The sequence below is a fragment of the Chiloscyllium plagiosum genome, unplaced genomic scaffold (genome assembly GCF_037043375.1).
Source record: "Chiloscyllium plagiosum isolate Xiang-an unplaced genomic scaffold, Cpla_swu_hap1 HiC_scaffold_47, whole genome shotgun sequence".
Lineage (NCBI taxonomy): Eukaryota > Metazoa > Chordata > Chondrichthyes > Orectolobiformes > Hemiscylliidae > Chiloscyllium > Chiloscyllium plagiosum.
In genome coordinates this window covers 3,875,576-3,901,128 of record NW_028270185.1, presented here as the reverse complement: position 1 = coordinate 3,901,128, position 25,553 = coordinate 3,875,576, and the positions used below count along the sequence as shown (strand labels likewise).

General features: G+C 43.8%; 1 protein-coding gene across 3 annotated transcripts in view; it reads right to left on the bottom strand.

The window, feature by feature from the left end:
• Nucleotides 1-16,931: 16,931 nt before the first annotated feature.
• The window catches only part of sae1 (SUMO1 activating enzyme subunit 1), a 109,161-nt gene continuing 100,539 nt past the window's right edge, over nucleotides 16,932-25,553 (bottom strand). The window contains exons 7-9 of one of the 3 annotated variants that reach the window (XM_043680748.2): nucleotides 21,410-21,554; nucleotides 19,725-19,794; nucleotides 16,933-17,636 (exon numbers count right to left, since the gene is read on the bottom strand). In XM_043680748.2, coding sequence (XP_043536683.1) covers nucleotides 17,544-17,636; nucleotides 19,725-19,794; nucleotides 21,410-21,554 — 308 coding nt within the window. In that variant the 3' untranslated portion in view covers nucleotides 16,933-17,543. Of the gene's footprint in view, nucleotides 17,637-19,724; nucleotides 19,795-21,409; nucleotides 21,555-25,553 lie in introns of all 3 variants that reach the window. The other 2 variants (XM_087983852.1, XM_043680745.2) reach the window with 2 other exon arrangements.

Here is a 25,553-nt window from a genome sequence, read left to right as displayed (position 1 = left end):
GAGAAAGGCCATTCAGGCCCCTCATCCTGTGCCATCAATCAATAAATCATGGTTGTTCGGTTTATGTTTCAAATTCCACATTCTCAACTATTTTTAATAACCCTTGATCCCTGACTAACAAGAAACCATCCACCTCCACCTACATCTGAACAGAAATTTCCAAAGCTGTACAATCCATTGAGAGAAGAAAACCTCTCCTCCTCTCTGTCCTAAAAGGATGACTCCTAATGTTAAATCAGTGCCCCCTCCCACACCCCCCTAATTCTGGACTGACCGATAAGAGGAAACATCTCTTCCACATCCACCTTGTCCAGACCACTCAGGGTCTCATGCAGTTCAATCAAATATCACACCCTCAATCCAATGGAAACAAGTCCAGTCTGTCCAACCTCTCCTTGGTGTGGCGGTGCAGCTGTTGGACTGGGGTGGACAAAGTCAGAAGTCACACGACACCAGGTTTATTTGAAATCACAAGCTTTTGAAGTGCTGCTCGTTTGTCAGGTGGTAAGATCCGAAAGCTTGTGGTTTCAAATAAAGCTGTTGGACTGTAACCTGGTGTCGTGTGACTTATGACTTTGTCAAACTTTCCTTATAAGACCTATTTGATGGATTTACTGAGATCTCTATCCCATTGCCCAGCACAATAACATTTCACCAGTTTCCTCATTTCCCCTCCCCCCACCCTGTCTCAGTCTAATCCATCGAATTCAGCACCGCCTTCCTAACCTGCAATCTTCTTCCTGACCTCTCCGCCCCCACCCCAGTCTGACCTATCACCCTCACCTTGACCTCTTTCCACCTATCACATTTCCGACGCCCCTCCCCCAAGTCCCTCCTCCCTACCTTTTATCTTAGCCTGCTGGACACACTTTCCTCATTCCTGAAGAAGGGCTTATGCCCGAAACGTCGATTTGCCTGTTCCCTGGATGCTGCCTGACCTGCTGTGCTTTTCCAGCAACACATTTTCAGCTCTGATCTCCAGCATCTGCAGTCCTCACTTTCTCCTCCAGCACAATAACAGGTGACCTCACATGTGGCAGGCTGGTTCAGTTCAGTATCATTCAGCGATAGTCAGCATAAAAGTGCTTGACAGACACGTTATTGGACAAGATTTGACAGTGATGCACAAAAGGCAGATATAAGGTTATTGAAACTCCGGCCAAAGAGGTAGGTTTTAAGGAATCTTGAAAGAGGCGATAGAACCAGAGAGATTTAGGGAGTTCACTGAGCTGGGAAGTTGATTTTCAGAAGTTTCGTCCCCTGTCTGGGTGACATCTTCAGAGCTTTGCAGCCTCCTGCGAACAGCTGCTGTACTGTCTCTTCTGGAATTTATTTGATTCTCTTTCTGCTGCTTCCAGTTGTTCGTTGTAGTGGCCGGTATATTGGGTCTAGGTTAATGTGCTTGTTGATGAAGTCCATAGCTTCATGAAATTCTCTGGTTGTCCTGTATTTCGCTTGTCCTATGATCATTGTGTTGTCCCAGTGAAATTTGTGGCCCTTGTCATCTGTGTGTATGGCTACTAGGAACAGCTGGTTGTGGCATTTAGCGGCGAGTTGGTGTTCATGGATGCGAATTGCTATACCCATACCGACCACTGCAATGAGCTACCGGAACCGGCAACCGGAATCAGCGAGAACAGAATCAAATAAATTCACAGGAGGCTCCGAAGCGCTGAAGATATCACTTGGACAGGGGACGAAACGTCTGCACGTCAACGTCCCAGCTCGGCGAACATAACCACGACTACGGCATTTGCCACCCCAGCTACAAATCTTTACACAAATCTTGAAGGTCATGTTGAGTTTGTACAGAATGTTGGAGTACTGTGTCCAGTTCTGGTGTCCCTGTTATAGAAAAGATACTATCAAAATGGAGAGGGTTCAGAAAAGATTTACCAGGAAGTTGCCAGGAATGGAGGGTTTGAGTTATAGGGAGAGGCTGGATAGACTGGGAATTTCTTTCACTGGAGAGGAGGGACTTGAGGGGTGATGTTATAGAGGTTTATAAAATCATGAGGGGCATAGATAAGGTGAGTGACAAGCATCTTTTCCCTACGGTAGGGGATTTCAAAACTAGGGGATATATTTTTAAGGTGAGAGGAGGAAATTTTAAAAAGGACATGAGGGGCAACTTTTTTTACACAATGTGTGGAATGAACTTGCAGAGCAAGTGGTGGATGCAGGTACAGTTACAATGTTTAAAAGACATTTGGATAAATTCATGAATAGGAGAGTTTTGGAAGGATATGGGCCAAGTGCAGGCAGGTAGGATTAGGTTAGTTTGGGAACATGGTCGACTGGTTGAACCGAAGGGTCTGTTTCCGTACTGTATGACTCTATCATATACAAAAATCTTTCCATCACAGTTAGTAATGTCCACAAGACAAGCCCCCAGCCATCCCCTCATAGTCACATGCCACTCAAGATACAATGCAGAGACCATCCTACCTCCATAAACGATGTAATGCAAATCATCCCTTAATGGTCAAATCTGTTGCAAATTATTATTTGTAACTATAGGGGAGTAGTCAAATTCCAAATGTAATGTTCTTATTGATTTCTGAATGAAAATGTAAATCATCCCTGAAGGGCAAGGAAATGGCCAAGTAAACCTCCCACATTCCGGCTATAAGACAAAGACACACCACCTTACCCTCAGGACTTTCAATTTTTGCAGGTCAGTGGACCAAATTAACTCTTTAATATCTCATAAGGGACAACTTTTTCACGCAGAGGTTGGTGAGTGTATGGACTGAATTGCCAGAGGAAATGGTGGAGGCAGGTATAATTATAACATTTAAAAGGCATCTGGATGGGTATATGAATAGGAAGAGTTTAGAGGGATATGGGCCAAACACTGGCAAATGGAATTAGACTTATTTGGGATGGCATCTGGTTGGCATGAACGAGTTAGACTGAAGGGTCTGTTTCCGTGCTGGTTATATCTTTCCGAATTCTGTGGTGGCTGAAGTAAAGTCCATGGACATCTGGATGTTGGCCATGATCCTATTGAATGATGGAGTAGGCTGAATGGCCTCCTCCTATTTCTGTTTCTTACGGTCTTCTGATCTCAGGGAACTGTGCCCAGCCAGGAGTCAAACACCTTGAGAGACAACACGAGAAAAAAAAAGCAGATAAAAAGGATGAACTTTTTAAAAGGTTCATAAAGAGGTGTGGATCCATTGTTGTGAAAGGAATCCCAGATTATATTTCCAATGTGGTCGGAAATGAGCAGGTGAATCATCCATTCACCAGCAGGAATGGCATAAGGATCAATCATATGTTGTGGGCTGGGAAGTTTCTTGAGGCTATCCAAACCAGTTCTTCAATCTATTCAGTTACAAAGTGGAACAATGTGTTCACTGAAGAGAAATGGCAATTTTGGGGGATAGGACAGAGTTTCCTTGCAACGGAGGAGGTCGAGGGGAGGTTTGATCCAGGTTTACAAGGTTGGAGGCTGGCCTGGATGAAGTGGATGGGATTAGGCTGATGGCTCTTTTCTTTACTAGCACCTACATGTTGGGCAGAATGGCCTCCATCTGAGTCATGCACTTTCTCCAGTTTCTAAATATCTGGAAAGGAGGAATGTCCAGGGATGTGGGAAGCAGAGCAGTATGGGAACTGCTGCTTAAGAGGGCCAGCACTGATACAATGGATTGAATGGCCTTCTCCTGAACTGAAACGATTCATAAAATTGTTACAGTGCAGAAGTAGACCATTTGTCCCATTGTGCCTGTAACGGCCCTCTGCCCTCGAGCCAATCTCCTGCCTTTTCCCCATATCCATGTACACCATTGCCATCCAAATAACCATCCAATATGCTCTTGAAGGCCTCGGTTGTACTTACCACCATCACATTTCCAGACTGGGCATTCCAAACCCTAACCATTTACTTTTCCTCATGTCACCCTTGCTTGGTTTGTACGTGACTTTAAATTTACAGCTCTCTCGTTCTACACTCCATTTGGCCCATCATGTCCACTCCTTATCTGAAACTATGAAACCCTACTCCTGTCTTTTTCCACAAGGAATCCAAGAACAGAGGCTGGTAATTCAGCTCCTTCAGCCTATTTTACCAATCAGTTTATATCTCAGCTCTGTGTGGCTGCCTGATATTCTAGGCCAGAGACTGGAGCCTCATACACTCCGAACATCACAGAATCTTAGAATCCCTACAGTGCAGGAAGAGGCCATTCGGCACATCGAGTTTGCATCGACCCTCCAAAGAGCATCCCACCCACGCCCATTCCCCCACTCCATTCCTGTGACCCCACATGGCTAAACCACCTAAATCTGCACAGTCCTGGACACTATGGTGCAAATTCCCATGGCCAATCCACCATAATCTACACATCTTTGGGAGGAAACTAGTGCACCCGGAGGAAACTTATGCAGACACGGGGTGTCTGTGCAAACTCTACACTGTCAGTCCTTAGGAATGTCCTTGGGATGAAAAGTGAGACATACCTGCCTGAGTGAAGGTAAAAGATCTCATGACACTATTCAAATGCAAACAGGGGCCTTTCTTCAGGTGTCTTGGCTAATACCTACCCTTGTACTCCTTTGTTTGAATTAGTTTGTTAAAAATTCATTCCTAGGGATGTGGGTGTTACTGGCCAGACCAGTAATTATTGCCCAGAGGGCAGTTAAGAGTCAACCTCATTGCTGTCTGGAGTCACATGTAGGCCAGACCAGGTAAGGATGGCAATTTCCTTCTTTAAAGGGCATTACTGAACCAGATGGTATTTCCCCCTGAGAATCAACAATACATTCATAATTCTAGATATTTATCAAATTCAAATTCCATCATCTGCCATGGTGGGATTATGAACCCCACAGCATTACCTGGGCCTCTGGATTAACAGCCCAGTGATAATACCATAAGGCCATCCTCTCCCCTGGGAGCTTGCCCTGCTGTACAGGCCTTAAAGCACATTGAGATGTCCTGAGCTTGCCAGAAGCAAGAGAAAACTCCAGCCCTTCTTTGGTTGAAATGGAAACCGTAGAGTTAACAGTAACTGGGAGTGGGGATGGAGTTGGGGGTCGGTGGGGACAGGGGTATGAGTGGGGCTGGGGCCATGCTTTCATGTAGGTCCAGCAGAAGTAAAATGAATCTCTGTTGTGCTCTGCTGCCAAAGCTAGAACGTGAGAGAAAAGGCACTTCAATCCAAAAGCACAGGTGGGATATAGCATTGGATGGCAATTATCCCATTATTTCCTCTGTTTAATCCTGCACTCATAACTGCTTACATGGTATAAAAACAGTGCCAAAAACCTTTATTCAGCATGGCTGGAAACCAATACCTGGGCATGACAACAAATACATTTGCCAAGAACCCTCAGGACTGGATGAGGATGTCTAAAGGCTTTGTACAGAGATCCTTTTGTAATATTCTTTCACCTGATACATCATTGTGATTTAAAAGGGTTGATTCACAGCCAAGAAGTTGTTCATGTGCGTTTAAGCCTCCTTACTGCAGCCTCCTTCCTCACTATCTCTTGCCAGGAATCAGCAGCTTGGGGCCACTTGGGCCATCATGCCTGTTCCAGCCCTTTGCGACAGCTTATCCGATAAGCAGCTGAACCAATTCCACTCTTTTATTCTAAAGCTTTCCTTATCAAGTTTTATTCAATTCCTTTTTAAAAGCTCCCTTTAAACCCGCTTCAGCTGTCCTTTCAGACGAGACCAACTCACTGAGCATACCTTTTATCTTAATTCATTCACAGGACAAGGGCGTTACTGGCTGGGCCAGCACTTATTGCCCCATCCCTAATTGCCCAGAGTCAACCCCATTGCTGTGGGTCTGGAGTCACATGGAGACCAGACCAGGATGATAGCTTCCTTCTGTAAAAGATTTTAGTGACCCAGATGGGGTTTTCCTGATAATCTTCCTGGTCATCAGTTGGTTCTTAATTTCAGATTTTTATTGAATTCAAATTTCACCACCTGCTGTGTCAGGAAGTGAACCCCAGGTCCCCAGGACAATGCCTGGGTCTTTGGATTAACAATCCAAATGATAATACCACTGGGGCAGCACCTTCCCACATCACTGCTCCTGATTATTTCACCACATTTTAAAACTGTACTTTGCCAACTCTTCTGCCAGTACCCTGTCAAGAGCCCTCCTAATTTTGACTACCTTTACTCAATATTTCCTGACTACAGCAGGGATTTCAAAACACAATATGTGCAGATCCTGCTTCAATGCAGCACTGTTGTCAGACGAGACATTATTAATACCCTCTCTGTCGTAGAGGTGGCTGGAAAAGCACCCATTGTGGCACAGTTGGTACTGTCCCTATCTCTAAACCCAGGAGACAAGGTTCAAATTCTATCAGCTCCAGCTCATAACATCTCTGAACAGGCCATTAGAAAATATCTTCAAAAGTACTTGTGAAAACATTGCCAGAGATCTCTAGCCTTCTGGTTAATATCTGCTCCTCAATCAACACCATTACAACAGAGAATCTGGTCATTAATTTATTGACCTGACGAAACTCAAAATGGTAATTGCATTTCAAAACGTGAGCTAGGAGGGACTTGAGGCTGTTGGGAGGATGTGAAAATTCACATCAAGCTCATTTGCCCCTTTCTTAAAGTTTCCCCAGAAGAATGATGGGGTAAGGTTAGAAAACGTTCATGAAATGAACCTCCTCATTTTGTGCTGCACAACTTGAAGGTTCTGAGGAAGGGTCACTCGGCCTGGAACGTTAACTCTGATTTCTCTTCACAGATGCTGCCAGAACTGCGGAGCTTTGCTAGTGATTCCTGTTTAGGCTCTAGTCTTTGATTGGGCTTTATTCCTCTATCAGTTGGTGGGTTGGAAGGTTGTAGGTTCAAGGGTAGCACTATGGCTCAGTGGTTAGCACTGCTACCTCACAGCACCTGGGACCTGGGTTCGATTCCATTCTTGGGTGACTGTCTGTGTGGAGTTTGCACATTCTCCCCGTGTGGTTTTCCTCCCACAATCCAAAGATGTGCAGGTTAGGATGGATTGGCCATGCTAAATTGCTTATAGTGTCCAGGGACGTACAGGCTAGGTGGGTTAGTCGTGGGGAATGCAGGGTTAGGATTTGGGGGAGGGGGCAAGTCTGGGCTAGGATGCTCTTTGGAGCATGGGCTCAATGGTCTGAATGGCTGCTCCTACACTGTAAGAATTCTATGATCTAAGTCAAGAAGAAAATTCAAGACTGACTGACACTATGCCCTGCACTGACTGAGTGCTGCACTGTTGGAGGTGCTGCTTTTCAGGTGAACAGAAGTGGATACAAAGGGTCTTATGGCTCTATCACAAACAGAAAGGGGACCTCGTTCAGTGTCTTGGCCAATGTTTATCCCTCAGGCAATATTACTGAACAGATGCCCTCGCCATCACATTGTCTTTTGTGGGAACTTGCTGTGCACAAGTTGGCTGCTGTTTGTGCCACAGCGCCTCAAGTACTTTTCAACATGTTGTTGCTGTTTTAAAATAGATAGGAATAGAGTCATAGAATCATAGAGATGTACAGCATGGAAACAGACCCTTCGGTCCAACCCGTCCATACCAACCAGATATCCCAACCCAATCTTGTCCCATCTGTCAGCCGGCCCATATCTCTCCAAACCCTTCCTATTCATATACCCATCCAAATGCCTCTTAAATGTTGCAATTGTACCAGCCTCCATCACTTCATCTGGCGGTTCATTCCATACACGTACCACACTCTGTGTGAAGAAGTTGCCCCTTAGGTCTCTTTTATATCTTTCTCCTCTCACCCTAAACCTATGCCCTCTAGTTCTGGACTCCCCGACCCCAGGGAAAAGACTTTGCCGATTTACCCTATCCATGCCCCTCATAATTTTGTAAATCTCTATAAGGTGACCCCTCAGCCTCCAAAGCTCCAGGGAAAACAGCCCCAGCTTGGTCAGCCTCTCCCTGTAGCTCAAATCCTCCAACCCTTGGCGACATCCTTGTAAATCTTTTCTGAACCCTTCCAAGTTTCACAACATCTTTCCGATTGGAATAGTGGCAACTAATTTGGATACAGGAAACTCCCACAAACAGCAATGTGTTAATGACTAGTTCTAACAAAAGGTCATTGAACCGAAAGGTTGACCCTGTTGTTCCTCTCTCCATCGAAGCTGACAGCAGATAGTCAGCTGGGCATTTCCAATATTTTCTGTTTATTTCAGATATCTGGCATCAATAGCATGTTGCGTTTATAAACAATTAAGGAGCAGTGTTTTTCCTCCCGCCACGAGAGACAACCCAACACTTTTTTTACAGATAGAAAGTGACAAGCCAGGTGAATGGAGTGTTTCAGTTTCACACTAAGAGGCAATGGTGGTGATGAAACTGCAGAGACGCTTCTGAAACCTTGTTGCAAGATATTATGACTGGTGAAGCTAAATTGTGGCAGGAAAGGGTTAACGCAGTGGTTGCTGTGAAAACACACAGCTCCACGGATGCTCAGTAAACTGACTGACGCAAGTCAAGTTTCAGGGAAGGTACCACTTTATCTTTTATATTTCTGAAAATTGTTTGTGCTGTTGATGGGCTGCATACCAGCCGATGATGTGATATGGCACGATGCCATTTACGTGGGGCCAGTCTCACGCCAACAGCTATCAGCTGAGGCTTTGGAGACATAAAACAGCGTAGTTGGTGGTGGGGGAAGAACAGCAAAAAAAAACCAATTGGGAAAAAAATAATTCTTAGCAGGAAGTTCGCTGTGGGGTGAAAATAAAACAGGTTCTGCTCCTTCATGAACACATGATGTGGAGGAGCTGGTGTCAGACTGGGGTGTACAAAGTGAAAAATCACACAACAACAGGTTATAGCCCAACAGGTTTATTTGGAAGCACTAGCTTTCGGAGTGCTGCTCCTTCAGGTGGTTGTGTAGTGTAAGATCGTAGGATGCAGAATTTGTACCAAAAGTTTACAGTGATGTAAATGAAATGATATATTGAAAAAGACCTGGATTGAAAATGACCATGTTGGTTTCTGTTGGCTTCTAAAAGATGAGTCTTAACCAACAATCCAGGTCTTTTTCAATATATCATTTGTTACATCACACTGTAAACTTTTGCTATAAATTCTGTGTCGTATGAACTTATAGGCCACAACCACCTGATAAAGGAGCAGTGCTCCGAAAGTTAGTGCTTCCAAATAGTTAGTGCTTGAGGGCAGCACGGTGGCACAGTGGTTAGCACTGCTGCCTCACAGCGCCAGAGACCCGGGTTCAATTCCCGCCTCAGGCGACTCTCTGTGTGGAGTTTGCATGTTCTGCCCGTGTCTGTGTGGGTTTCCTCCGAGTGCTCCGGTTTCCTCCCATAGTCCAAAAATGTGCAGGTTAAGTGAATTGGCCAAGTTAAATTGTCCGTAGTGTTAGGTGAAGGGGTAAATGTAGGGGAATGGGTCTGGGTGGGTGGCGGGTCGGTGTGGACTTGTTGGGCCGCAGGGCATGTTTCCACACTGTAAGTAATCTAATCTAATAAACCTGTTGGACTATAACCTGGTGTTGTGTGATTTTTAATTTCATGAACACAAGACATTAGAATCTTGTCAAAGCATAAAGGACCTGCATTTAAACTTGGGGATCTCTCAATGTGCTCTGTAGCTAACAAAATCAGTGCTAACTTGTTGGAAAGCATTCCCATATGTACACAACCAGCTCCCACAATCAGCAACAAAATCCAGTCAGGTAAACCACTTTACTGTTACAGATTTAAGGGTAAATTGGCAGTAACACCACTATTCCTGATGCCTATGAGCCGGAGGGGAGCTCCCTGTTTTTCCAATAATGCCGTGGGAGCCTTTACACCCACCAGAGAGCAGACAAGGTTTTAGTTTCGTGTCCCCACTGAAAGAGGACAGCTCTGGCAGTGACAGAGGTCTTGAGGCATGGCGATATCTCTAAGCCAGAAGTTCAGTGATGAGGACAGATTGAAAAACAGAGAGAACATAGAACAGGATCAGGCCCTTCAGCCCATTATGTCTGCGCTGACCATGATGCCATTCTAAATTTCATCTACCTGCATATGGTCTGTATCCCTCCAATCCCTACTAGTTAATGTGCCTGTCTAAATGATTCTTAAACACTGCTATCACATCTGCTTCTACTACTTACCCTGGCAGCATGTTCCAGGCACCTTCACCTCTCAGTATGAGAGAAAAACTCTTCTCACACACCTCCTTTAAACTTTCCCCTCTCACCGTAAACCTATGCTCCCTAATATTTGATATTTCTATCCTGGGAAAAAAGATTCCAACTATCCAGCTTATCCACAGTCCTCAATTTTAATTCCTCCTATCAGGTTGCCACTTAGTCACTGACACTCTAGTGAAAACACTTCAAGTTTGTCCAATCTCTCTTCAGAGCTAATACACTCCAACCCAGGCAACTTCCTGGTGAACCTCTTTTGCACCCTATCCAAAGCCTCCGCATTCTTCCTACAGAGTGGGGACCTGAAGTGCACTCCAGATGTGGCCAAACTAAAGTTGCATTTTGTTTCTCTTCATTTGTGGGAAATGGGCAGCACTGGTTGGCCGTTGGAGAAGGGGTGGTGGTGGTGGTGTGTTGTCTTCTTGAACGACTATAGTCTGTGTGCCTTAGGTAGATGCACAATGACATTGGGGAGCGAGTACCAGAATTGCATCCAAAATGCATCACTTCATACTTGTCTGGATTAAACATTATCTGCCATTTCTCTGCCCAACTTTCCAACTGATTTATATCCTGCTGTATCCTTTGACAACCTTCCTCACTATTGACAATTCCATCAATTTTTGAGTTGCCTTACTAATCACGCTACCTACATTTTCATCCAAATAATTTATATATATTACAAACAACAGAGGTCCCAGAACTGATCCTTACAGAACACCACTGGCCACAGACCTTCAGTCAGGAAAACACCCTTCCACAACTAACTTCTGTCATCTATGACCAAGCCAATTCTTGGTGTTCTGAAAAGATCAGTGCTGGGACCTCTGTTGTTTGGACTATAGGCTGAGGGTTACTTTATAAAATCATGAGGGGTATAGATAAGGTGAATGGCATGTGTCATTTCCTCAGCATGCAGCTTTCAAAACTAGGGGACATCTTCTAAGGTGAGAGGGGAAAGATTTAAAAGTGACATTTTTTTTCCCACAGAGTGGTTTGTGTATGGAATGAACTTCCTGAGGAATGGAATCATTTATTATCACGTGTATTCAATATAGAATACAGTGAAATGTGTCCTGTTGTGATGCATCAGCACCATTCACATTAATGTAAAGTAAAATTAAAAGATGAAGCAAGATAACTTAAAGGGAGTCCAACTTTTCCTTCCCCACTGTGACAGTTCTGCTCCAGTATACACCAGCACACACCATGTCCTTGCCACAGTCCCCGCTCCGGTATGCACCAGCCCATGCCTTGCCACCCCCAGGGGCCTACTCCAAGCTTCACAGGCCGGCCGGCTCTGGAGCCACGCTGCCTCTGAAGATACTGTCGATGCTCCAGAATCCAGTGAAGTCACTTCCTACCAAAGAGCTCCCTTTAGCAGGTAACCATGATGTGGAGGAGGCACAGTTGGACCGGGTAGCCTGGTGTTGTGTGATTTTTAACTTTATCAGTCAGTTTGAGTGAAAACTAAATAAAACTGAGAAAAGAAGAAGGGGAAAGAAAGGAAAAGGAAAAAGAAAATGCGGACAAAGAGGACAACCCCAGGCGCTGCTTACTCTGCCGCTATCTTGCCTTTGGGGGGAGTGGCAGATGTGGATACAATTATGTTCAAAAGGAATTTGGATAAGTACATGAATAGGGACAAACATAGGCAGATGGGACTAGTGTAGTTTGGGATTATGGTTGGCATGGATTGGTTGGACCGAAGAGCCTGTTTCCGTGCTGTATGACTATTAACAGATCTAAGCAAGTTTGATTGGGTTTAAATTTCCCCACTCTCAGCAATTCTATTTGTCAGCAGGTTGGAAACATGTGATCCTTGTTCATGATCAAAGTGGCTCATTAAATCCCTAAAAGGTGCTCAGAGGGAAGATGATTCTAAGATTACCATGTGAGAGTGATTCATCTCCTCGTCTCTCAACCTCTTCAATTACATTTGAGGAAACATTGCTCACAGATAAGAAAAGTTGTGTGCTTAATTGTAAAAACAGAACAGCTTTATACACAAATTGTAAAACCTTGTGAAGAAACAGTGTAAAATATGATCAGGTTTACACAAGATTGTAACTGAGATAAATCAAAAGCAACCAAAGGAGGAACTTCTCTGGGAAGAGAATGCTGTGGTGGTTAAGAATTGATGGTCACTCAGGGGAACCCTTCTCAAACTGATCCCTGACACTGTAATTCAGACACACTGATGTAACATTATCTCCACCATGGTTTCGACGTGTGTATAATTTGAAAGGACATAATGAACTTTAATTGCTTCATAGATTCCCTACACTGTGGAAACAGGCCATTCAGCCCAACAAGTCCACAATGATTCTCCGAACAGCATCCCATCCAGACTCATCCCCCCCTACCCTATAATCCCACACTTCCCATGGCTAATCCACCTAACCTACACATCCCTTGACACTATGGGGCAACTCAGTAAAGCCAATCCACCCTAACCTGCTCATCTTTGGGAAGAAATCCACGCAGACACGGGGAGAATGTACAAACTTCTCATACAGTCACCCGAGGGTGGAATTAAACCCAGGTCCCCTGGCACCGTAAGGCAGCAGTGCTAACCACTGAGCCACTCTGACACTTATTGAGACAAAAAGTAAAGAACACATGTAGCCTACAATCAACCAGTTCAAGATAAAATGAATACAAATCAGGAAAGTCACAAAATTAAATTATTGGATGAGTATTGACTTATCAAAGCCCTCTGTGATGCATCAACTGACGCACTAACCCAGATGGAATTAAAGTGTTAATTAAAGAGCAGAGGCTGTGAATTGGTTGCATACTGGCATTCTGAACAGTCGTTACAAGCACTTCAATGTTGAAATCTAGAAACATAAAATCACCACGATTGTACGTTACTGGATGCAGAATTTGCTTCACATCAAAACATTCAACTCATTCGTAAAAGAAGCAGTTATGTGATGCAGGGGAAGTCCTTTACATGGAGCCAGTGGTTAAGGCCAAGAACCCACTGCCTGACAGTGAGGTGAAGACAGTTTCAATGGAGGCATTTCAAAGGGAATTAGACAGTTTTGTGAAGAGAGGGCATGTGTAATATGTGAGAAAGAATTGCACAAAGTGGAGATGGTGGCATACTGATAACGTCACTACTAATTACTTAATCCCAATTATTTAATCCCACCAGGACAGATGGTGAAATTTGAATTTCATGTAAAAAGCGTGGAATAAAGAGCTAGTTTAATGAATAGATTAGAATCCCTACAGAGTGGAAGCAGGTCATTCAGCCCATACTGACCCTTCAAACAGCATCCCACCCGGTGCAGCATGGTGGCACAGTGGTTAGCACTGCTGCCTCACGGCACCAGAAACCCGAGTTTGGACAACTGTCTGTGTGGAGTTTACACATTCTCCCCGTTTCTGCGTGTTTCCTCCGGGTGCTCTGGTTTCCTCCCACAATCCAAAAAAAAATGTGCAGGCCAGGTGAATTGGCTATGCTAAATTGCCCATGGTGTTAGGCGCATTAGTCAGGGGTAAATACAGGTTAGGACAAAGGGTCTGGGTGGGTTACTCTTCAGAGGGTTGGTGTGGACTTGTTGGGTCGGAGGGGCTGTTTCCATACTGTAGGGAATCTAATTTAATCTATCCCTGTAAACCTGCATTTCCCATGGCTAACCCACCTAACCTATATATCCCTTCACACTATGGGCAATTTAGCATAGCCAATCCACTTAACCTGCACATCTTTGGACTGTGGGAGGAAACCCACTCAGACACTGGGAGAATGTGCAAACTTTACACACAGTGACCTGAGGCTAGAATCGAACCTGGATCTGTGGTGCTGTCAGGCAGCAGTGCTAACCACTGAGTCACCCATTTGATAATATTAAATGTACAATGCAAATTCCAAGCTGTTGTTGCTCAGTCCTGCACGGTAACCTCAGCTGGTGCAGGAATTGAACCTAAGCTATTAGCATCACTCGACAACACAAATCAGTCGCTCAGTCAACTGGGCTAACCAGTACCCAAGTATGTCGTTACCAAAAGCCAAGTCGGTTACCATGGGAGTGGGAGAGTCAACAGGTACCATCCTTAGGATGGGCTGCAGTCCGTTCAGGTAGATGTAAAGGGAAACAGGGGTTACTAATCCAAATGGATAACAGAAAAAACTCAAGAATCTTCAGAGGTTCCTCGTTCAGCAACAGATTCAGTTCACGGATGGGGCAGCCTTGTTTCAGGAATGACGGATCCCTGCACAAAGGTTGAAATGCATTTATCCATGCTGATCTTCACATTTTGAACACCTCATTTCTAGATACTTAGAGCTGATATTTGTTAAGTGTGTACAAGAAAACTTTCTGATTCAGTATGTGGATGCACCTACTAGAGAAGGTGCAAAACTTGACCTACTCATGGGAAATAAGGCAGAGCAGGTGACTGAGGTGTCAGTGGGGGAGCACTTTGGGGCCAGCAACCACAATTCTATTAGTTTTAAAATAGTGATGGAAAAGGGTAGACCACATCTAAAAATTGAAGTTCTAAACTGGAGAAAGGCCAATTTTGACGGTTTTAGGCAAGAACTTTCATAAGGTTATTGGGTGCAGATGTTCACAGGTAAAGGGACGGCTGGAAAATGGGAAGCCTTCAGAAATGAGATAACAAGAGACCCGAGACTGTATATTCCATTTTAGGGTGAAAGGAAAGGCTGGCAGGTGGAGGGAATGATGGATGACTACAGAAATTGATGGTTTGGTTAAGAAAAAGAAGGAACCATATGTCAGGTATAGACAGGAGAGATCGAATGAATCCTTAGAAAAGTATAAAGACAGTAGGAGTATACTTGAGAGGGAAATCAGGAGGGCAAAAAGGGGACATGAGACAGATTTGACAAATAAGGTTAGGGAGAATCCAAAGGGTTTTTATAAATATATTGAGGACAAAAGGTAATTAGTGACAGAATAGGGCCCCTCAAAGATCAGCAAGGCAGTCTTTGTGTGGAGCCACAGGTGATGGGGGGGGATACTAAAGGAGTATTTTACATTAGTGTTTACTGTTGAAAAGGACATGGAAGATATAGACTGTAGGGAAATAGATGGTGACATATTGAAAAATATTAGAGGTGGTGGTGCTGGATGTCTTGAAACGCATAAAAGTGGATAAATCCCTAGGACCTGATCAGGTGTACCCAAGAACTCTGTGGGAAGCCAGGGAAGTGATTGCTGGGCCTCTTGCTGAGATATTTGTATCATTGATAGTACAGGTGCGGTGCCAGAAGACTGGAGGTTGGCTGACGTGGTGCCACTGTTTAAGAAGGATGGTAAGGACAAGCCAGGAACTATAGACCAGTGAGCCTGACGTCGGTGGTGGGCAAGTTGTTGGAGGGAATTCTGAGGGACAGGATTTACATGTATTTGGAAAGGCAAGGACTGATTAGGGATAGTCAACATGGCTTTGTGCGTGGAACACCATGTCTCACAAACTTGCTGAGTTTTTGAAGAAGTAACAAAGAAGATTGATGAGGGCTGAGCAGTGGACGTGATCTATATGGACTTCAGTAAGACGTTCGACAAAGTTCCTCATGGGAGACTGGTTAGCAAGGTTGACCTCATAGAATACAGGGAGAATTAGCCATTTGGATACAGAACTGGCTCAAAGGTAGAAGACAGAGGGTGGTGGTGAAAGGTTGCTTTTCAGACTGGAGGCCTGTGACCAGTGGAGTGTCACAAGGATCGGTGCTGGGTCCACTACTTTTGGATAGGATTTGGATGGGAACATAGGAGGTACAGTTAGTAAGTTTGCAGATGACACCAAAATTGGAGATGTAGCGGACAGTGAAGGAGGTTACCTCAGATTACAGCAGGATCTTGATCAGATGGGCCAATGGGCTGAGAAGTGGCAGATGGAGTTTAATTCAGATAAATGTGAGGTGCTGGATTTTGGGAAAGCAAATCAGAGCAGGGCTTATACACTTAATGGTAAGGTCCTAGGGAGTGTTGCTGAACAAAGAGACCTTAGAGTGCAGGTTCATAGCTCCTTGAAAGTGGAGTCGCAGGTAGATAGGATAGTGAAGAAGGCGTTTGGTATGCTTTCCTTTATCGGTCAGAGTATTGAGTACAGGAGTTGGGAGGTCATGTTGCAGCTGTACAGGACATTGGTTAGGCCATTTTTGGAATATTGTGTGGGATTCTGTCTCCCTCCTATCGGAAGGATGTTGTGAAATTTGAAAGGGTTCAGAAAGGATTTACAAGGACGTTATCAGGATTGGAGGATTTGAGCTGTAGGGAGAGACTGAATAGGCTGGGGCTGTTTTCCCTGGAGCGTCGGAGGCTGAAGGGGTGACCTTATATAAGTTTATAAAATCATGAGGGGCATGGATAGGATAATTAGGCAAAGTCTTTTCTCTGGGGTGGGTGAGTCTTGAACTAGAGGGCGTAGATTTAGGGTGAAAGGAGAAAGATATAAAAGGGTCCTAAGGGGAAAGTTTTTCATGCAGAGGGTAGTGAGTTTATGGAATAAGCTACCAGAGGAAGTGGTGGAGGCTGGTACAATTGCAACATTTAAAAGGCATCTGGATGGGTATATGAATAGGAAGGGTTTGGAGGGACATGGGCCGGGTGCTGGTAGGTGGGACTAGATTAGGTTATGATATCCCGTCGGCATGGACGAGTCGGACCGAAGGGTCTGTTTCCGCTCTGTACGTCCATACAACTATGACTCTATTCAGCCTGTGGGAACTAGAAGCCAAAGAGATGAGAGATTAGTGAGAAATGGACAGAAAGCAAGAACTAAGGACAGAAGAACACTGGACAAGAAGACGCTTGACGGTTTTGACTGTTTACTTCCCCTTCAGTATTGATATTACAATTCTAGAGCTGGTCTGTTCTTAGAACAGTATTTTGATTATCAGAAATAGTAATATTAGTGTTTGTCACGCTGAGTGGATGATTAGACCCGCCTATAAAAACTTCAAGTGACGTGACCGAGTGTACTTATGCACACAGGAATTGTGTGGCAGAAGAACACAGCCATTAGCAGAAACAGCCTTGGTCAACTGTGAATTGTACAGACATCTCAGCTGGATATATCTGGGCAGGGTCGACTGCTAATAATCAGATGTGCATGATAACATCAATATTACTCAAAGTGAAACGGAGTTTTGACAGTGGCTTTAACTGCATTTATTTGCAATGTGGAGGCTTCCAACAGCGACTTCTTCAGTTGCTGCTCATTTACCTTGTCAATTTCAATTCCTCCAGTTTCATATAAAAAATCTTGCATTATCTAAGTAACTTTGTCCAGGTTTTTTAAAAAAAAAATGTCTTGGTGCTCAACGAGGATCTTTCTGCTAAAGGCTGCAGAGGTGGCTGGGTCGGTGCACCTTCAAGACTCTATAACCATTGCTGATCTTATGAAGACTTTCCTCATTTAGGTCCAATGCAGTCGACAATTCCATTACTTTTCAATCCATCAAAGAAGAAGAAGTTATTGTGCGGAAGATCTCGTTGCGACAAGGCCTGTGAAAAATGCACAGAAAGTCATACCTCACACAACACCAGCACTAGCCAGTCCATTCTTAAAGTTATTCACAAAACTGCAGCAGATAGCAACAGCACAGCCCTGTACTTTCTGCCAGCACCTCCTTTTGATGGCGCTAATTCTTGTTGTTTTGTGGGCCCACAGACTCTTTCCATGACATCACTTACATATCCACTCTTCACCTTTAACTTTAGAGTGAGAATGCGGTCAGTTTATTTGATTGTGTTGAGCTTCACAGCCAAGCCTGCTCCAGTCCTTCTCCTGTGGTTTCACTTTTCAGGCTGGATCACCAGGTGTGAAATGAAACCCTTCCTGATTTTTACCCTTCTTTTTCCAAGGCAGTGTGACTAATTGCAGCAGATATAAAACACCAGCTGGAGAAGTGTGCCCAATTCTAGGTAGCATACTTAAGAAAGGACAATGAGGCTAGACAGAAAGAGTGCACAGCAAATTTAATGGAATGCCCCAGGCATGAGGGGTACTTGGATAGATGGGGACAGTTTGGCTTGGTTTGGTTTACACAGAAGAGGCCAAGAAGCCACGAAGGGTTTGGATCAACTAAAGGAAGAGAAATCCTTTCCAATAGTTGAAAAGTTGACAAGAGGACTGACGTGCAGAGATATATTTTCATGTATTCAGTGGCTAGGTTTTGGAATGCACTGCCCGATAGGATGGTGTATATAGCCTCAACTGTAGGTCCAAAAGAGAATTGGACAAATGCCTGAAGGAGAAACAGGTGTAAGAATGTGGACAAAGCAGGACCAATGAGATGCACTTCAAAAATAATGGGTTGTACTCAATGGGCTGAATGGCCTCCCCACTACTCTGTGCTATCCTAAGATCCTGTTGAATCAGTTGGCAGAATATAGCCTTCTGATAGCATGTTGCCAAAACTAGTCTGATAAATGAAATTTGATCGTGCAAGTGACAGTGCTCAAGGTGATAATTACACATAAGGTCCTGATGAGGAAAATAATTTTTTTATATTAGATTAGATTAGATTTTTTTTATATTAGATTATATTAGTGTGGAAACAGGCCCTTCGGCCCAACAAGTCCACACCGACCCGCCATTACTTCTTCACAGCATCACTCAGCAGCATTAAAATGGCTTCACCATCGGTATCAAGACATTTAACTACTCTGATAAAGCTACACTGTGCAACTTACTTCACATTAACGCCAGCTGTACAGCTTGGCTTTGGTAGGAAGTCAATGTTGAAATCGGAATACCAATAAGGAAGAACCCAAAGGAGGCACTCACAACAGTAGCAACTAGCAATAAAACTAAAAAAAAAAATTCACTTCAATCTAAATGTCAGCAAAAAAGGTGATAGGCAAGTCTTAAGATCAAAAAGAAAAGAACAGGAGCAGGAGTAAGCTTGCTGTGTCATTCAATAAGGACCAAGTCTGATCTAGTTGTGGTCTTAACTCCATTTTCCTGTCTGTGCCCCAAAACCTTTGACTCCCTTGTCAATCAAAATCTAACTCAACCTTGAATAATGACCCAGCCTCCACTGCTAAAGGTCAACGGCCCTCAGAGAGGGAGAAAGTCTTCCACATCACCATTTTAAAAGGAGAGAGCCCTTACTTTGAAACTGTGCTACCTAATGCTAGACTCCTCCATGAGGGGGAACATTGTCTGAAAACCCACCTCATCAAACCCAGAAATCAGTCGAGTGAATTGCTTTTTGAAGTCAGTCGGTTCTGTCAGCAATATCAAGCTGAGGTTGTTACAAAGTTCTGCAATTAAGTGGTGGGTGTTGCACTTTCTTCATTTTACCATGATTCAAATAGAGATTTTACAAATTAAACTAAGATACTTCGATCGTACCTGTTGCTCTGCATGTTTCCAATTTAATGTGGAAACATAAAATTGCTTCTGAACAACATTTTTCATCTAGAGTGAAGCAGCTTTAAGTGACTGAAAAAGTGTGTTATGCCACAGATTTAAGAGGGGGTCAGACATGAACAGTTCCTGTGGACCACACTCAGACATACCTGATGGGATCTGTGCATGTGCTGAATATGTTCAATATTCACAGACACTTTCAATAACGATCTTACCTTCACAATTTCCTGACTGAGCACTCCACCCACAACAGCACACACTGGTGCTAACTCTGAAAAACATGAGCTGAGGGAAGGAAAAGACAGAGTTTGTAATCTTTATAGATTAGACCTTTGGCTTTACCATATGGAATTCACAACTAGATTCAAATACCTTGAAATTATCTTATTTCATTTTTTTTTGCGCGAATTTTCTTTGCTCATGCTCTCCCAAGAATACATGGGATCTGGATCCAAAAGGAATTCAACTTAATAATTGTTATTCACTTAGGGACCCGGTCACAGATTTGGGTGGCTTTCCCTAGAAAGGGATTGGAAGTGGGATGACTACCACAGCTGAGCCTGGCTTTCCATTTTGTACACAGAGGCCACACATACAGGAGTGACGACAGTATAGCAAATGGCATTACAAACATTGCACGCTCTTCCCTTCCTCTGACCTGGCCACACAACTTCAAGGGTGGCCCTGCCAATTGTTGCAATATGCGGTGCAAAACTAAAATTCCATTCCTAATTTGAACAGAACTAAACAATTAAAAAAAACCTAAAGTACAGTCAAGAAAGTGAAAGCCTTGCACAGTTTGAATATTTTGTACAATGATTTGGATTATTCAATAAGTTAGGGGAAAATGGGCACCCTTAACCACCAGCAATATTAAACAGATACCTGCCCAACATGGTAGAAATGGTTTCCTCCTTGGTTTTAACTTACCATCTGTCAAAACCCTCAGCAGTCTTGATACACAAGTAATCCTTTCTGTTAATCTCTTACATAGAACATAGAAAAATACAGCGCAGTACAGGCCCTTTGGCCCTCGATATTGCGCCGATCCAAGCCCACCTAACCTACACTATCCCACTATCCTCCATATGCCTATCCAATGCCCGTTTAAATGCCCATAAAGAGGGAGAGTCCACCACTGCTACTGGCAGGGCATTCCATGAACTCACGACTCGCTGAGTAAAGAATCTACCCCTAACATCTGTCCTATACCTATCACCCCTTAATTTAAAGCTGTGCCCTCTCGTAATAGCTGACTCCATACGTGGAAAAAGGTTCTCATGGTCAACCCTATCTAAACCCCTAATCATCTTGTAAACCCCTAATCATCTTAGTCTCCAGCAGGGAAAGCCATTGTTTATGTCAGTCTGTACAGTGCTATTCTGACTGGTTTGTTGGGAGGTAGGTGAATACAAGAGGGTTGTTGGTGCTTGAGGACAGGACCAAGCCTGATCTCTGCCTCCCTCATGGTTACAGAGCCTAGGTATTGTTGTGAAGGAGATATTGTTGTGAAGTGGAAGAAGATAGAGTTTTAGGAATAGAACTGGACACATATTCAAAGAGGTAAAAATTTGCAAGGGCAAGGTCAAGGGGTGAGTACGATTCACTGGTTAACTCCTTCAGAGAGCTAGGCATTGACATGATGGGCTGAATGTCCTCCTGCTTCCATCACAATCTGACGGACTCAACTTCAACAAGCAAGAGAACGGTGTGAGAACTTTCCCGAAAGGTACCAAATGGAGGTTTGGAGCTGTCCTTTGGAAGAGAAAGAGAAATCCAGAGAAACCGGTATAAACAGTACTTTGGTTTTTATTCAGGGGAAAGAGAGAGAGAGAGAGAGAGAGAGAGAGAGAGAGAGAGAGAGAGAGAGAGAAGGATGAGCGAAGAAACAAGCGTTTACCTGACAAACTCATCTGTAAGCAGGTCACTCTTCACCCCCAAAGAATCCAACACCTTGCTCCTCAACTGCAGCAGTAGTTCTGAATCTTCGTCATAGTTCTCCGGCAATGGATCTCGAGCCTTGGCACTTCGGAATTTCAACAGAACTGCCCAAATAAAATAACGGAAACGTGAAAGGCAAAGGAAAAAGTCATGATTCATCACCTCTTAAAAAGGGTAACTCAAGACACATTATCACTGGCACATTTCAGGCATATAAAAACAACTGGGGGTGGGGGGGGGTGCAGATGTGAAGAACTTAACATGCTGAGAGTCACAATGATCTGGAATCATCGCCTGTAAGTGGTGGAAATTCTTGGGACCACCATTCCTATTCACCCACCACCTCTCACACTAAGCAAAGTTCACTCACCATCGTCGCACTTGGAGGATCAACAGGTTGTAACCAAATGAAAATGTATATTTAATAAAAAAGCTCATTTCAGATTAGTAGAGGTTTTCCGTTGTGGAAAAACAAAAGGTCAGTTACCAGTGTGGCAATTAGAATCCTTCTGCTTCCTAAATGACAATTCCAGGAATAAAACCCACAGAATTGCAGAAATGATACAGTTCAGATCGCAGACATTCAACCCATTATGCTTGTGCTGGCTCTCTGAATAACCAATCGCCCAGTGCCACTCCCCTGCCTTCTCCCCATTACCAGATACACTCTTCCTTTTCAGGTAAGAACCCAATTCTCTTTTGAATGCCTTGACTGAACCTGCCTCGATCACACATTCATGTGGAGGTGCCAGTGTTGGACAAAGTCAGAAGCCACACGACACCTGGTTATAGTCCAACAGGTTTATCTGAAATCTCGGAGCAGCACTCAAAAAGCTTGTGACTGCAAATGAACCTGTGGACTATAACCTGGTGTCGTGTGACTTCTGATTTCTATCACACTTTCAGGCAGCACATTTCAAATCATTGGTCTGAAAAATGGTTTGTTTTGTTTTAAATGAGGGGAAAGCAACAACAATCCTGGAATGAAGTCTGTGTCTCTATCCCCAAAACCAAAACATCCTAACATAGGTCCTATGGGCAAAAGGGTTCTCATTCTTCGTTTTGTTATGAAATGCAGGGTCCCAGCTCTAGGGCCAATGGGTTAACAAACTCTCACTGTGCAAGTCCAATAATATCTGCAGTTTGTGATCCATAACAGTCTTTGTAACGCTCATAGGACTGTTACTTCCTCTTCAGATCTTTGTTGACTGTTAAATGTTAAAAATAATCTCCAACACTCCAAGTACACGACACATGTGTAGGAGGTGGTTGCTCTGTTGCTGACACTTGGACAGCCATTTGATAAGGGTGTGTAAACGATATGAAAAAGTGACAGTCTCTCACTGGCAGCGTTTCAACAGCTAGTTATCTAGGCACTCCATCTTCCCCATTCTGTGGGAGTCAAGTCACCACAGGCAATGGAGCGTGAGCTTATTTCAGGCACGAAAAGACTGGCACCACATTTGTCTGACTGTTGAGGGGCAATTTTAAAAAAGGTAAACATAACTGAACAGACATAATGACATTGCAGTACTTTTTGATCAATTATACTGAAAGATTCAATTATGGACTTTGCAAATCTAACATTAATTAACTTCCAATGTCTTCAATAAGATTGAAACACACTAATTAATGTTTTGCAGAATGGTGCCATTGGTATGTGGAAGCACTTGTGCAAATGTAAGCTGAGTTAAATACCAACTCTCTTCAATCTGCAGATCCATCTTCCAAGTCTAATTTGTGCTGAATTTGCTCACCTCAGTGGTGGTTAAAGAGAAACAGAATAATTGCGACCTGGTGGTCCTTGCTGGGAAGGATTTACCTGCACATGTTAAGGGATAAAAGACTCTAGTGAGATACCTGTACGATAGATGTAGGTTTGCTGGCTGAGCTGGAAAGTTCGTTTTCCGACGTTTTGTCACCATACTACGTAACATCGTCAGTGAGCCTCCAGATGAAACTCTGGTGGTATGGTCCGCTTTCTATTTATGTGCTTAGATTTCTTTGGGGTGATGATGTCATTTCCTGTGGTGGTCATTTCCTGTTCTTTTCCTCAGGGGGTGGTAAATGGGATCCAAGTCAATGTGTTTGTTGATAGAATTCCGGTTGGAATGCCTTGCTCCGAGGAATTCTATCAACAAACACATTGACTTGGATCCCATTTACCACCCCCTGAGGAAAAAAAACAGGAGACGACGTCACCACTGGAAATGACGCCCTCACCCCAAGGAAACCTAAACACGCAAATAGAAAGCGGGCCGTACCACCAATGTTTCACCTGGAGGCTCACTGATCTTGTTACCTAGTATGGTGATGAAATATCGGAAAACAAACCTTCCAGCTCAGCGAGCAAACCTACATCCTGAATCTCAACCTGAGCTACAAATCTTCCCAAAACTCGCTAATACCTGTACAATGTTCCAGTAGAAGCAAGGATGCTAGTCATAGCTCAAGATGTGGGTCACTCGTTTCTGGGTATTTGCGGCTCTGAGCACTTTAAGCTCCAAATCGTGGCTGACTGCCTGTGAGGATGTTGTGCTATCTTTCAGATGTGATGCTAAACAGAGGCACTACCTATCCTCTCAGGTGGGTGGGAAACCACCCCCACAACATACATCTGGAGAAACAGCAAGGCAGCTATCCCAGAAGTCCTAGCCCATAACAATCACTCAACCACAAACCATAAAAAAAAGACTAACTGGTCATGGTAATCCTACTGCTGTGGCAACTTGAGTGCATCAAATAGCTGTCTCTTTTTTAAAAAAAGATGTTTATTAATTGAATGTGAATATCACTCGCTAGATAATGGGGAAGTGATGGTGTAGTGTATTGTTCTAGGCTAGTTATCAGGACCAGGATTTGATATCCATCACTTTAGATGGTGGCATTTAAATAAGGAATATCTACAGTGAAAAATCTAAATTATGATACTGTCAATTTTTGTAAAATTCCATCTGGTCCACGAGCATCCTTTTGGGAAGTAAGTCTGCCATCCTTACCCAGCCTGACCTACATGACTCCAGACCCACTGCAATGTGGTTGACTCTTACTTAACCTCTGAAATAGTTTAGCCAGCTACCCCATCGTATCAAATTGCTAAGTCTCACAAAAGGAATTAAACCAAATGGACCAACTGCTTTGCAGAGCTGCCACACCCAATTCTGAATGATGGTGGACAATTAAGCAACTCACTGGAGGGGACGCTCCACAAATATCTCCAACCACAATGATAAGATAGCCCAGCACAGAAGTGCAAAATACAAGGTTGATACATTTGCAACAATATTTAGCAGAAGCGCTGAGTGGTTGAGCGACCTCCATCTAGTCCAGTGATCCTGAGCATCACAGATTCCAGTCTTCAGCCAATTTGATTCACTCCACGCATTATCTAGAAACAGCTGGAGGCTCTGGACACTGCAAAAGACTTTGGGCTCTGACAATAGACAATAGGTGCAGGAGTAGGCCATTCTGCCCTTCGAGTCTGCACCACCATTCAATATGATCATGGCTGATCATCCTTAATCAGTATCCTGTTCCTGCCTTATCTCCATAACCCTTGATTCCACTATCCTTGAGAGCTCTATCCAACTCTTTCTTAAATGAATCCAGAGACTGGGCCTCCACTGCCCTCTGGGGCAGAGCATTCCACACAGCCACCACTCTCAGGGTGAAGAAGTTTCTCCTCATCTCTGTCCTAAATGGTCTACCCCATATTTTTAAGCTGTGTCTTCTGGTTCGGCACTCACCCATCAGCAGAAACATGTTTCCTGCCTCCAGAGTGTCCAATCCTTTAATACTCTGCAACAGTACTGAAGACTTGTGCTCCACAAATTTCCATGCTCTTGGTTAAGCTCTTCCAGTACAATTACAACATTGGCATTTACTTGACAGTGTGGAATTTACTCAGATATGTCCTGTACAGAAAAAGCAAAAAAAAAAATCCAACCCAGTCACTCTACTCTCAATTATCAGTAAAGTGATAGAAAGGCTCATCAATAGTAATATCAAGCAGCACTTGTTTCGCAATAACATGATCAATTACACTGGGGTTTCACTAGGGCCATCATCTCCTGACCTCATTATAGCCGTGGTTCAATAACAGA